Source organism: Ictalurus punctatus, chromosome 2 (genome assembly GCF_001660625.3).
Source record: "Ictalurus punctatus breed USDA103 chromosome 2, Coco_2.0, whole genome shotgun sequence".
In the NCBI taxonomy this organism is placed as follows: Eukaryota; Metazoa; Chordata; class Actinopteri; order Siluriformes; family Ictaluridae; genus Ictalurus; species Ictalurus punctatus.
In genome coordinates, this window is record NC_030417.2 from 29,457,354 (window position 1) to 29,472,176 (window position 14,823).

Consider the following 14,823-nt stretch of genomic DNA (forward strand, 5'->3'; position numbering starts at 1 on the left):
ATGACGAATTTAAAGCAATAGGTTGCTGGTCAGAGGGTTGGTCTTGTAGCAGTGACGTTTCTCTCGGCTCTAGGTGTCATGTCTCCAACCGGTCACGTGGTGTCGCTCTTCTCAATGCGCTTTCCAGAGAAGACACACGTCATGCCAAAATGGGTCAGTGTGTCTCCTAGAACGGTATAGTGTCGACTGCTGCAGTGGTTTCATTCATCTTGTCTGATTAATTCACTCTTTATATAAATTTGATCTTAAGCTAATGAACTGAAAACTAAAATTTGCTGTGGATTCTAATGTCAAAGGTCATTAACGTCACTCAACACTTGTTCTTTAACAGACAATAAATTGCTTCACATTGTAGTTTATTAAAATAACATTATTCTTTTTTAAAAATGCTCTTTTAATGTCCTTTAATGTGCCTTTTTTCTGTTGTCTAATGGCAACAGAAAAAAAGAAAAGAAGCGACTACATATTTATCAACAAAATCAAGCATATCATAAAAGGCCCCAATCGCTGTGACACTCCGGTTCCTACTATTATAAACTTGTGTTATTCAGCAGATATCAGTATTTTGAAAAATTCTACATTTTATTACAGAGGCTTAGTGGTTACCACGTTTGCCTCACACCTTCAGGGTTGAGAGTTCAAATATTGCCCCGCCCTGTGTGCATGGAATTTGCATGTTCTCCCCATGCTTTGGGGGTTTCCTCCAGGTACCCCGATTTCCTCTCTCTGTCCAAAGACATGCACTGTAGGCTGATTGGCATTTCCAAATTGTCCATAGTGTATGATTTTGCCCTGTGATGGATTAGCACCCCGTCCGGGGTGTCCCCTGCCTCGTGCTCCGAGTTCCCTGGGATCGGCTCCAGGCTGCCCACTTTCCTGTGTAGGATAAGGGGGATGGATATATATTTTATGACAAAATAGCACTTGCCAGTCATGTTTAATACTAAGTCATATTTTCCAGTAAGATTCTGCCCTCTCTCCTTCTCAAAAGATTGCAAATGCTGCAATCTGACTACTCTATAATCTCAGTGGATCAAACAATAAAAAGCATGTCTCATGTTTATCTTATTTGGTATATTTCTGCACTGCCTGTCATTCATTGCTGAATTTCGTGGCCTAAATAATGTATTCCTAAAGAGTGTTTTAATGGTTAAACGAACTTGTTTCTACCAAACTGGAAGGGTTATTTGGGCCTAAAGTAAATTTCTCTTGTGTAGTCAACAAAAGCTGATGAATAGATAAACTTCTATCCCTAAACACATATTTTAGGCAAGTTAAACAATCTGCTTTAGGGCCTTTGCCTGTCATTTCTGTCTTATCGTCTTCTTCAAGAATGGACACTTAAATTAGAATTGCTAAATAAAATCTATTATTATAAATTTACAGAGAGCAGTATTGCCATTTCACAGGACTCCAGGGTCCTGAGCTCGGGTTACTGTTTATGAATGTCCGTGTGGGTTTCATCAGGGTTCTCTGGTTTCCTCCCACTGTCCACAAACATGCTGGCAGGTAGATTGGCAAATAAATATGGCCCCTTTAGTGTGTGTGTGAGTGTGCGCTCGTATGGTGCTCTGTGATAGACCAGCTTCCTATTCCCAGGGTGTATTCCTACTTCATGTCTAGTGTTCCCTAAATAGACGCAGAACTACTGTGACCCTGACTGAGTGGTAACTGAAGATCGAATGAATGAGTGAATATATTAAGGGTGGAAATCTGTTAAAAGTATTATTTTAAAATCTGTTCAAAATCATTTGCATGTGTATCCTTTGGCTTTATAACTGTCTTTAACCTCCTTTGTTTCCTCTGACCAGCTTTTCTAATCTAAGTTTGTTAAGTAATGCTTGTTCTTTTCCAAGTTGTTGTTTTCTTTTCTTTTTTTTTTTTTTTTTTCTGTTTGCTGCTTTATAATTTGTATGGTTGCCTTGTTATAGCGTACCCCAACAACTTCTTACAAATGAGCACCAACACAGCGGCATATTTTTCATTCACAAACCATGGGGATGCAAACTTTTGCACAGAACTGTATCTGTATCTGTAGTATCCACACACCGAGCAATGCTAACACGCTGCATGCTCCTCAAGCCCACAGGAGGAAAATGTGATGGAAGCAGTGATGCCATGCGCGCGAAAGGAGGGGCGGGGCTGTGAGCTGAGCTGTGAGCGCGAGCCGGGGAGAGAGACACCGCGGCCGCGTCACTGCTGCTCGCTCGCGGGGAAACCGACAGATTGAAAACGGCTCGCGGACACAATGGACTCGCCAGCGGACGGCGTTTAACGCACTGGACCTTTTGATGAACACACACACACAAAAAAAAACAAGGTGAGTCCGTGTAGTGGCTGTTGCGCGAACAGTTGTGTGTGTGTGTTTTTGTCTTCCTTTCTGTTTTCTGGTTGAAAAAAGAGAACCGTTATGTTGGGCGACAGAAGATGCAGGAAGCGACGTAAGCGAGACAAAGGCTACATGCGAAACCGTATACTAATGCACTAAATCGCATGGCAGCGCGTGCACAGCGTTCTGCTTTGACATATTGCTCTTTTTTTGCGGGATTATTCGGGCATGCGGTTTAGTGCGGTAGTACTGCGGTTTGGGATGTAGCCTCTGTATTAGGCAGTGTGAGCGGGGGCCTCGCCGTTCCGCAGGGTCCTACAGTTCTGTCGTGTTTTGACAGCGTTGCTGTTCGCTGACACACCGCAAACGAATCGCTTACTATCTATCCCGACAGGCTGTAGTTTATTGCACCGTTTTATACAACATATAAAAAGCACCTAGTCAGGATGTCGTGTTTCAGAGAGCTAAAGCCTAAACCTGCTTAGATGAAATTAGTGGCATCAGTCACAGGCAGGGGTTTATAACAAAGCCTACTGCACCATGCCAGGATATAACAGGCCATAGGAGAGCATTCGGATTTATTTCTTATAGGCCTTGGGAAGCTTACTATCCAAGCCTATTAATGTTTTAATCAAGATCACACCTTCACGACAGTGCTCGTATAGTATTGCACGAGCACGTTCTGATTTGAATGCAATTATAGGAGCACAGTTGGTGTAATAAATCAAGAAATCCAGAGCAAATACGGTTGAATGTTTGCAGTTGACATAGTAACATGAAGAATTACAAGGACATAAATGTGCATACAGTCTAGGCCTGTGTTGTTCCCTGTCATATCTACTCGCTGGGTAATAAAGTAGATTAATAGCGGATTCCTAAAGTGTGTGCTTTCTTCATCTGGATCGTACAGATTGAGCTGAACAGGCGGGGTGTTCGGTTGAATTTTGCTGGATTTCACACAAATGAAGGCGAGAGGAAATGTACAAATGTTAACCCCGCCCCTAGCCTTAAAGGTTTGGGGGTGGAGGGGTGGGGGGTTGGATCTAGCATCTTGCTGAGAGAACCTTTAAGGGTTTTTGGTAGAACCCTGTAACAGAGGATTGCCTATTAGGATCCAAGCAGAATCCCTTTAGAAAACTAGAACCTAGATCCATCTAAATAACCTTTGCCGTTAACCTTCATATCTTTCCATATGATTGAGTTGTGTGAATTGTTGGGTTGTGTGAAAGTGGGACACTATATTGGCCATCTTTGTAGGTCTGGCTAGCATTTTAGCCCTCGTGTGCTCTCACGTGATTTACCAAACATTATATGTTTCATAAAAAACCTTGTTGTATTCTCATCCATATTCGTGAAAGGTTCTTCTCGCTTTTTCGTCTGTTTCATAATACTGATAATGGCCCCTGGTTTGTGTCTGCTTCATGTTTGTTGCTGCTGCTACCACTGATGGGGTTCCACTTGCAGAGGAAAAGGGAGGAGGCTATGCCGTTACAACTACTCTTTACCACCATTTGATTAACCATGATGAAGACTGAACCCCCATCTGCAGCCAGCGGCACCACAAGCACCACGCTCGGAGCTCGGAGCGCGTCGCCACACAGGAATGCGTATGAGGCAGGAATCCAGTCACTTAAGCCAGTCAAAGACCCTGATGCTGCGAACGGTGAGGATAGCAAAGAGGGGAAGTCACGACCTCTGGGACGGGGTCGCAGGTACGGCTCCAATGTCCATCGCATCAAGAACATGTTCATGCAGATGGGCTCCCCTGGGGATGAGGAAGATCCGTCAAAGATGAAAGACCAGGCAGTGAGGCTCTCCTTGCCAAGAGCCAGTAGTCTTAATGAGAATGTAGACCACAGTGCACTTCTCAAGCTAGGCGGAACCGTTTCAGAGCGTGTGAGTCGCTTCGATGGGAAGCCTGACGGGGGAGGTGGCCGTGGACCTTGCTCTGGCTTCTCTAAGCTGCAGGAGACACGCAAGATTTTTGAGCAGCGTCACCTACAAGAGAAGCAGGCTGCCACTAACCGAATCCTCCTGAAGAAAGAGCGTGCCTCAGGCTTCCAGGACAGCCGTCTGGATGTGGTCGTACGATTTAATGGCAGCACAGAAGCCCTGGACAGACTGGACACGGAAGGTGGGCCTGTTGAAGCAGTGTCACCGACTGTCAGCCAGCTGAGCGCCGTGTTTGAGAAGGCAGAATTGCGGAACAATCTCCATCGGCCAACTTCAACCTCAATTCTGACCTCTCGCCCCAAAATCATCCCCAAAAAAGTGCTAACATTCCCTCAAACAGGAAGCCAAGAAAATGACTCGCAGGCTAAGGAGCAAGACGCAGCCCCTAAAAGTCCAAGGAGAACAGGATCCCAAGCTAACACAACAAACAACAAGCCATCAGCAGATGAGGCGTCTGTTTTGTCTGCAGAGCCAAACGCAAAGCACTCAAAGGAACTCCAAGACTCAGCAGGAACCAATACAGATAAGGATTCCAAACCTGGGGAGCACGATTCTGCTAGCAACCAGGAAGCAGGCAGCAGATTGGTGCACGCGGAGGTTCATGCTTCCCTGGAGAATGGGGAGGCTGAAAACAGTCACGAGACTGCTGAGCAGAGAGATGAGCGCAGGTTGAACCAAGGAGACGCCTCCACTCAAGATGAGGAGGCAGGAGAGGAGGAGCCCCTAAAGGAGGATTATTCAGAAGCTGACCTGATAGACATCAGTGCCTACAGTGGTATAGGTGAGGACTCTGGTGGCAGTCAGCTGGATGAGGATGAAGAGGCTGATGATGATGAGGCTTATGAACCGGAATCTAGCTGCACAGAGATCCCAGGACTGCCGAATGAGGATGAACCGCCAGCCAGTAGGAAGATCCGTTTCAGCACTGGGCCTATTAAGGTAAGCGTTTTATTAATTTTTATTTTTTTAATTTTTAAAAAAAATTTTTAGGAGTCAAGCATTAATTGTAAAATAATCAGCACTGCAGTTGTGACCATTGGAATATGTTAGTAACAGAAGACTGGATTACAATTGGCTCACCTCATTAGATTTTACTGCTCAGAATATACTGCATTATCTTCTGCAAGATTCTGACAAACCATAGTGCTCTGCTTCTTGACGGATCATTTCAGTATTCTGCGTTGACAATGCACAATAACTTTATTTTTTCTGTATTATTCACGTTTCATTTAAACAGGGTACTCCTGTGTAATAATGTTACACCTGTGTTATTAATGCCAAGTGTGGCTGACAGTTTTTTAATTTAGAGAAGGAATGTCAAAGGTTAATTGCCAAGGACTACGATTACTTTTACTATCACATAAATCACTTCACTAAATGCCTAGTTGATTTTAAGCATGCACTGGCCCAATGTCAAGCAGGTAGCCATTTCAGCAACACACAATTCAACCAATGACATTCAAGCTATCGGTCAGCTTACAGAGTCTCCTGCAGGTTTGCTGAACAGTTTGTGTCAGCTTCATTGTGCATCTCTTCAGAGTACATCTTTTACTTCAGGTTATAGCCACTTCCTGTAAGAGCTATGTCTGATGAGGTGCCTTCGTATGATCACATGCTTCTGCAACGACCATCGTGTTGGAATTTACACCCTCAAGAATACTGTTAGGACACTGGCATGTTTTTTTTTTTTTTGTTCTCTCTTTTACAAGTCACTTGTTTCATATTCAGTAAGTCAGGATATGAAAGCAGCATATGAAGTATTTATATCACCTCTTTTTAATGGACTGACTGAGTACTAATGTTCAAGCTTCTCTTTATATCTATCTGGTTTAAAAACTTCTGTTAACTTTTTTAACGTCAAGTGCTGTCTGGTATTAGTGCAGTCACTTGTGAAATCTATAGTGGCACTTCATGACTTATGACTTGTGCTCTTATGGTACATAGTCTGCGTTTTGACTCAGCTAGGGTGCAGAAGCTCCTCCTGTTTATCTGATCTATGGCATAGATAATCACAACCTTAGCTTATTTTGTCTCAAATCAAATGGGAGGGCGGGGGGTTGGTTATGGTGGCCTAGTGGTTAACATGTTTGCTGTCGTTAGGGGTTCGAATCCCACCTCCACCCTGTGTGTGCATGAGCTTCCATGTTCTCCTCATGCTTTGGTGGTTACTCCAGTTTTATCCCGAGTTCAAAGACATGTATCATAGGCTCATTGGCATTTCCAAAATTGTGCGCATGTGTGTGTGATTGTGCCCTGCGATGGGTTGGCACCCTGTCCAGGGTGTCCCCCGCCCTATGTGCCGAGCTCCCTGGGCTGCCCCCATGACCCTGTGTGGGCTAAGCGGTAAACACACAGCTGGTCTTAAATCCAAATACTAGGCATCTTTATCTTTAGGGCCTTTAAAAATGGTTGCAGCTTTTAGAACTATTACAACAAACACTTGTACTCTGGTAATATGTAAATGTTGGGGAAAAAATGTCATTTGCATTTATTTATTTGGCAGACAGTTTTATCAAAGTAACATAGAATTGAATTGAGCAAATGAACATTAAGGGCCTTGCTCAAGGACCCAGCAGTGGCAGCTTGGTGGTACCGGGAGTCGAACTTACAGCTTTCCAATTAATAGACCAGAATCATAACGTCCCGTGGTCAACTTCCACTCATGAGAACACCTATGTCACACAAGTGACCACTTGCCTAACAAGGAAAACAATTTGCTACACAAAGCCAAGTTTATCCATCCATCTTCTACCGCTTACTCCTTCTTCAGGGTCACGGGGGAACCTGGAGCCCATCCCAGGGATCATCGGGCACAGGGCGGGGTACACCCTGGACAGGGTGCCGTCCATCGCAGGGCACAATCACATACACACTCACACACCCATTCATACACTATGGACACACCAATCAGCATGCATGTCTTTGGACTGGGGAGGAAACCCCCGCAGCACAGGGAGAACATGCAAACTCCGCACACACGGCCCCGGCAGGACTTGAACCCCGGAGGTGTGAGGCGAACGTGCTAACCACTAAGCCACCGTGCGCCCCAAAGCCAAGTATTTTATTGCTCCTGTTTAACTTCCAACAAATCCATTTTGTGATCGTTTTTCTGCTCCTGAAGTCTACATTCATGATTACTCAGTTGCTCGTCCCTTCAAGGGGTCATCTAACAAATTTTATTTGAGCGAATACAGTAATACAGTAATGGACTGGCTCTTAAGATGGTGTCAGGGATTCCCACAGGGGCACGTGACAAGGGCAAGTCACCATGTTAAAAACAGTATTGGAACAGCGTATAGTGATATGTTTTAAGAAAGTGAAATCCCATTAAGAGAAGTTAAATTATCTTAGGAAACCTTTCCCAATGAAATCCCAATGTGTCTGCTCACAACGCATATGGATTTTCTGCTCTCAATGATGTCAAAGAGAAAATTTAAAAAGATGCCAACAATATCAAGAAAGGGTTTGTCCATTCATTCACTTAAAGATTATTTCCATGAATACACCAGAGCCACCAAACTGAAAGCAGTTTATATGTGGTGCTGTGCAATACCAGGCTCCCTCAGTATGTAGGCAGAATACACACATTGTGCCAATGTATTAACATAGATAACATCATTGAAAGGGTTTTGTCTCTGCACCAGTGAATAAAAGCATACAATACTTAAACACTCTGCACTATATTGGATTTTAGGCTTTACTAGTACGGCAAGCTTTTCATAAAGACTGCCATGGTGACTTTACTATATGAAGTACTTTTAAATTATACCCAGGCTGTTCATTGTGGACCATTTAAGCACCAACAATTTTCTTTGTGACTTGTTTTGCCTTGCAGAGTAATTATAGGCTGCAAGATCCTGCTTCAGGTTTCCTTATCCATAACATTAAGCACTGTAAGGGGGGAAAAAAAAAAAAAAGGTTAAAAAACCTAAATAGCAGGAAAGGGCAATTTCTACCAGCCGTGGCCACTCGTTTGCTCTTCCTTTCATTTCGTCCTCCGCCATTCCCCTTTTGTTTCTCCTCCCTCCCCTTGTTCATCTCCCATCTGTAAACTTTGCAGCCTTGCAGATAACACTGCAGCAGTACTGCTAGAAACAAACTGCATGCTCTAGAGTGAAAGTATGAGACACAAAAATGATATGCCTTTGCAATTTGCACATGGTATTGTTATTTACATATTGTTGTTGTTTTTTTTTATGTAGCAAGCATCCGTGTGGGTCATGTGTGTACATGCCCAGCTTTGTGGCTAGCCTTATTATTAAGTGCTTCCTGATTTCAGGCAGCTTTGGGCGGCCCCTCTTATCCTTTCAAACACAGGAAGAGGTCCAGCAGTTGCGTGGAAAGAGGTAGCTGGCTTCACTGCGCTGGAGATACTTGTCCTTTTGTGCTAGTCAAAGACCAGCATGGCGTTTTCTTTGTTCTGTAAACTTAATGCTTGGGTTCGGCTTTTAAAGTACTTGCCTTTGTAGCGTAGGCTCGCCATTCTGTAGAGTGAAAGGTCAAACGGTGTTCTGTGTGAACAGGAACTATCAAGGCAATCAAAGGATGAGGATAGAAATGGATTGTCTGTGTCTGTGCATAACGGCCAGTTCAAAAAGGGCCAATATTGGATAACATAGTCTTGTGTGAGCTCCCATTGTCACACAGCTCATGCTAATGTTGCTACTGCTCTTATAGTGTAAACATTCTTCAGAAATAAAACTTTTAAATGGTCTTTGTTAGGTATTTTATTATCAATAGACAAGATGTGCTTTTTATTCAGATGTAATTTCCTCACTTGGCTGCCGGTTGACAGTGAAAAACACAGTTGTCAGTCAAGTAGGCAGTGCAGTGCTACTGTCGGCTAATATACTGTTAATATTTTACATAGCGATACACCAATATCTCAGAAAACTCCTGCCTCGTAAAGCACATCACCTAAACAAATGACAGCTGTGTGGTTTTGAAGATTTTTGAAGAAGAGCTCTTTGCTAAAAACAAACAAACAATTAAAGATTCAACATCTTCCCTCAGACTTTATAACAAATCCCTTCCCCCGATACACAAGATTTGAAACCTGGAAGAGATCTCAAACCAGCGGGTGTATAGTGTGTGTGTGTGGGGGGGTGTGGGTGTGGTTATATAGATATGAAACATGATTCCTTCTTGTTAACAGCAGCAAGGCCAACCTTTATGAAATGTAGCAACGACTCAGCTAGGTAGCTGATTGATTAGCTAATAGTAATGGCAGCTAGCTACATCTAAACAAACAAGAGTCTAAACAAGAATCTAACCAAACACTCACAACTCACTCACTCACCCGTGAACATCTCTACAGCTTTACAACTATTTAACAAACTCTCAGATAGCATTACAGTTATCTAATCAATGATTTAGCTAGGTTACATCCCTGCTGGAAAAACAACAACAGTAGAAACCGTCATAGAATTTGTAATGGTGTAATGATTATATCAGGGATTGTATTGGTTTTAATGGAAACTGTAATGGTCCCTGTTGTTCTACTGGTAATTTGTTGCCTTCTACTGGTGGCATGTTATGTCTAGTGGATACCATTAAGGACCAATTATGGCAATGGTTTTAATGGTTAGCTGATGGTATTTGTAGTGTATATTAGAATTTCTGTGATGGTTACTATTTTTTTCCAGCAGGGATATTAGCAGTAATTATGTAGGACAGTTGACTGCTAAAAACAAACCGTTGAGGATTCTACATCATTTAGCAAAATAGGAGATTTTGTTTGACCTCAGATGAGCAAACTGATATCTGGCAGAATTTAGAGTACTTAACTCAAGTATTTCAAAAATGTACAATGCACCTTAAATCCATAGAGGCTAAAAATAGTTTTCTTTAATCCAAAAAGAAATCCTTAGCCTGTGCAGGTGGCCTCATAGACATCTCAGGGATCAGCACAATTCTGAATCAGTGCACATTTGCACTTTTTGTTATATATTTTTGAAATACATTAATAATCTATTTTCCTTTTAGAAAACTTGGAGCTTGGAGGTAAAAAATGCTTTCTAATTTTAAATGGGTGGTTGCACGGCTGTCTTCCTGGTTCAAAGGAAACCTAAAAATCTTACTCAGTTAACATGGAATAAACTAACTGTGACCTCTGTGTTCTGCACAGATTTTCTTTTTTTTTTTTTTTCTTTTTGCATATGAGGCCATGTGCCATAAATGTCTACTGTAAAGAAATTATTTTGACCTTCCTGCAGTGATATAAATACAGGCTCCTTAAAACGTGTTACAGCGCAATGTGTAAAAATTGCGGAAGTTCTCCATTAAAATGTAACTGAAGGAAAGTTTGTACTGTAGTTTCACTTTCACCTTCACTTAGGCCTTTTGTGTATGTCATTTTTTTTTATTAGAAATGATGGAAATTAATTAAAGAGTGCCATTATGTAGTGACACAACGATAATAGAGTTCTTTGTGCTTGTGTTTTAGTCACTCGTAGTAGTATGTTTTACAATTCCATAAAGAGTCAGAATGAACATAGTTTTACACATAATAATCTCCAGATGAATATTAAGCTTGTCCGTGGCCTTGTGAAATACCAGTGCCCACCATTGCGAAATTTGAGGAACGACTCTTACGCATTCTGAGTGGAAGAAATGAAGAGGCGTCAGTCTCCGCTTTCTCTTAGCGCTGTATCTTTTTTGAATGTATTTTTATAGAAAGATGAAATCCACTGAATCGATGTTATCTTTGTAAGAATAGCCCTCTTTGTAACAAAATGAAAATACATTCATTTTGCACGCAAACAATTTCTACATCTTACCTGTTTTAGCTAGTGTGTAGCATGTCATGCCCAGCACACTGTCATTGCTGACTCAGCAGTTAGCAGTTGCAATGGAGGTAGTTTGTTTCACATTAATAGGAAACCAATATTTGGTTTGTGCCCTTATTTGCTGAATGCAAATACTGTTTAATTAACCAAGGTATTTTATAAAAGGCAAATTGCTTAGTTAGCCACGTTATTTTGTTTCTATAGACCTTCTGGTTGGCTGTGCCTAATGGACATTACATGACATACATAATTTCAGAATCAGCTCATGAAACCTGATCTGTATTTTACCTGGGGCCTTCCTGGACAAGCACAATTTGATCCCGAATACCCATTGTTTTAGGAAAATAAATGTGAGAGTTGCATCACCATGGAGACTGTTCATCTTGCTGTTCATCTTGTTTTTTCTGTGTTTATTTTTCATAAACGCCTAATAAGATCATAAAGGTTAACCAGTCATGCTCATGCCAGTTTCCCCTTTATTTTCCGCACGTGTGCCGGATGCAGATTGTCCTTCACAATGGTCGTTGATGCGTTTAAACATACGAAAGGTTCATTTTAGGTTTGTACTTGGCCATTGGGGATTAAATAGAAGGCATTGAAATTTGAGACCCCTGAGATTTCTTGCCTTTTTATTGAACGCTGTAACTATTGATTACGTGGCTGTTGGTCTCCACATTTTTCTTGATGTTTTGTTGGGCTGGCTTTTTTTCAAGGACTATGAATCGATCCAGCATGCTTTAAAAAATCTGCAGTTCCAAGTAGGAGCAGCCATTTGAAGATTGAATGTCATCAAGTAGCCAGTTGTAATTTGTTGTTACGTAAGAGACAGTCCTTAGACCACTGCGGCCATACCGAGTCAAAGAGTAATGAGGATAATGGGATTACTACAATTGGTCCATTCTCTAAGAGCATGTTGAACAGTAGTGAAGTTTGTATGACTGAAGACATTGTTGGAGTGCCAGAAGAATAAACCCCATGTTTATTATCCATCTACAGTGCCGTAAAGTCCAAATCCAAGCTTCCTTAAAAAACAGTGGTTGGTGAACAGCTTTCACTGATCGTCTGAAATGTTAATCTGTTTAATCTGTCGGACTATTTTGAGCAGGAAGAACATTTTCACAAACTGTACTATAACACGAATCAGATTGACTTTTTATGACATCTGTTTGCTTGTGGTGTGACCTGGATGGACACCGAATGGCATTGGTGGCAGTGTGGTTTGTGGTTAATGGCAGTGGTGGCTTGACGGTTAAGGCTCTGGGTTACTGCTCGGTAACTTGGGGGTTCAAGCCCCAGCACTGCCAAGCTGCCAGTGTTGGGTCCTTGAGCAAGGCCATTAACCCTTCACTGTGCTGATGTCATGTAGATGTGACGAATAAAGATAAAGACTCATTATAATCCAGCTGTCGCTCATTTTGGAAATGGATAGAGAACTAAAGAATAATTTGAACTGTAAATAGTTTACTTAGTACCCTAAATCTAGTGATTACAATTAAATTGCGATGGCAGCAAGCAGCTTAAATAAATTCTTCATGAAGTGAACATGACATGATGTAGGTCATATTACTCAAGAGGCATTTAGTTATTATGTTGAACTAAATTGTTCTAAAATCTAAACAGTTTTGATTGTAGCTTGTTGATGACAGATCCTATGAAACAAAATGACTGGGTGGCATGGTGATGTATTCAGATATTGTTTGTTTGGTTTTTCCCCAAGAAAGGATATAATTTTGAGAGTTTTTATCGTCAAGCCCTACCCTATCTACCCTTACGGGAGGTACATTTGGTGTCTCCATTCAGCCTGCTTTTCTTCTTGACAGCGATGGAGTAAAGACATAAAAGGAGGTCAGAAAAAGAAATAGACCTGTACTCTAAGCAGCGAGACTCAGTAGCCACCACACTCTCAGATCCTTTTTTCCTCTTCTCGTAAAGCCTGTCTATCAATAGCCTTTGCAGTTTTTGGTCTCTTCCTCATGCAGATTTCACTAAGGTATCGTAATAAGCAATGCGTTTATTCTTAAATTAGTCTCTTACAGGAAGTGGATACAGAAATACCACAATGTATCATGTGTTTATTGAATTATAGAGTAACACCGGGATAAAGCCAATGTGTGATGAGTTATTAAGGCCAATTAAAGTGGCTGTAACACAAAGGTAACAAAGTTCTGTTTGTGGATACGTTTGTTCAGAAGCACAATGCACAATTCAGTCAACTACAGAATTATTGTTACCCTTCATGAGTGAAGTGTGCAAAACTAAATATATAATTGGATATCACATGCGATAACAGCACTGAGGTTCTTCCTGTAATGTCTAACAAGGTTGGAGATACCGGTAGAGAGGATCTTATTCCACTCCACCATGCAAAACATTTCAAGCTATATTTCTTAGTATTCTTTTTCGTTTGCACACGTGGACTCTCATCTTCAATTCAGACCACAGGTTCTCAACGGTTCAAATCCAGAATGAGGGCTCCCCGTGCTTCGGGGTTCAGGGGTTTCCTTCGGGTATTCCTCCCCCAACACGTGTTGTAGACTGATTTGGCATCTCTAACTTGTCTACATTGTGTGGATGGGAGTGTGTGTGTGTGTGTGTGTGTGTGTGTGTGTGATTGTGCCCTGCATCCAGGTTGTCCCCTGCCTTGTGCCCCGAGTGCCCTATGATAGGCTCCAGGCTCCACACAACCATGTGTAGGATAAACAGTACAGAAAATGGATGGATGTAGTGAGAGCTTGTTTGTTTCTCTTTGTTGAAGGTCTTGGCCTTGGCAAGTTGGCAAAATGAACAAGCAAATCTACAAGGAAAAGTAGTGTGGGATATAAATCATAAGAGAGATGTTTTTTATTTATTATTTTTTTGTGTGTTGGAAATGAAACAGTGATAATATTGTGTTTATTTTACTCCCAAGGCCACCAACAGAGGACTTAAAATAAATGTATGAATCTGATTGTCTGTCTCTCCTTGACAGTCCCCGGCTTCCCACCAGTTATATAAGCACATAAAGAGACCAGTGACGCACAAACACCCGGCAGTCACAACACAAAGCAAAGGCCAATGCAGGATTTGCCATTGCATTGCCATTGGTTGCTGTCCTAATGCATTTTGCATCACTTGTGAGAAGTGGCAGAATATTTATTTTTTCATTTGGCATATGGAGTATGTGAGCCACAAGAGAACAAACACAACCATCAACGTTTTTAACTGTTTCGTGGTAAAATGCGTTTGTTCTGGTAAAATGCATCCCTATGATGTAGATTGTTTAATAATAATAATAATAATAATAATAATAATACTAAAAACAGTAAAACAAGAAATTTAGCTATTAGCTGCATTGCACTGCTTTAAATGCTTGTTCACACAAATGTGTTCGTGTAAGAGGCAGAAGCAGGAAGTAGGTCGCTCGCATCATCTTCCTGAGACCTGTCTAAGAAAGACCTTCACTTCACGTTGTAGAACTACAGTAAACTCTGTCCTTATACATCAAGTGAGTAAAAGTGTGGTTAAAATGATCAACTCATTCACAAACACATTCCAATTTACTTTATTTAAAGATTTTTCAACAGTCACATTCCCTCATCCCTCTGCTCCTGTATCAGGGTCTCCACCTGTTCGCATATCCATTCTGGTTTTAAGTCTGATTTTAAGTTTTTTGCCGGATGCCCTTCCTGACGCAGCCCTCCCCGTTTACCGGGTTTCGGACCAGCACCGAGGGTGCACTGGTTCGTGCAGCCCTCCACCAGCTGAGGTTGGGTC

General features: G+C 41.8%; 1 protein-coding gene across 1 annotated transcript in view; it reads left to right on the forward strand.

Moving 5' to 3' along the window:
* Nucleotides 1-2,164: 2,164 nt before the first annotated feature.
* Nucleotides 2,165-14,823, forward strand: part of ppp1r9ba (protein phosphatase 1, regulatory subunit 9Ba) — a 52,170-nt gene continuing 39,511 nt past the window's right edge. Inside the window, exons 1-2 of the mRNA XM_017491778.3 lie at nt 2,165-2,320; nt 3,794-5,221. Of these exons, the coding sequence (XP_017347267.1) occupies nt 3,851-5,221 (1,371 nt within the window). The 5' untranslated portion in view covers nt 2,165-2,320; nt 3,794-3,850. The remainder of the gene's footprint in view (nt 2,321-3,793; nt 5,222-14,823) is intronic.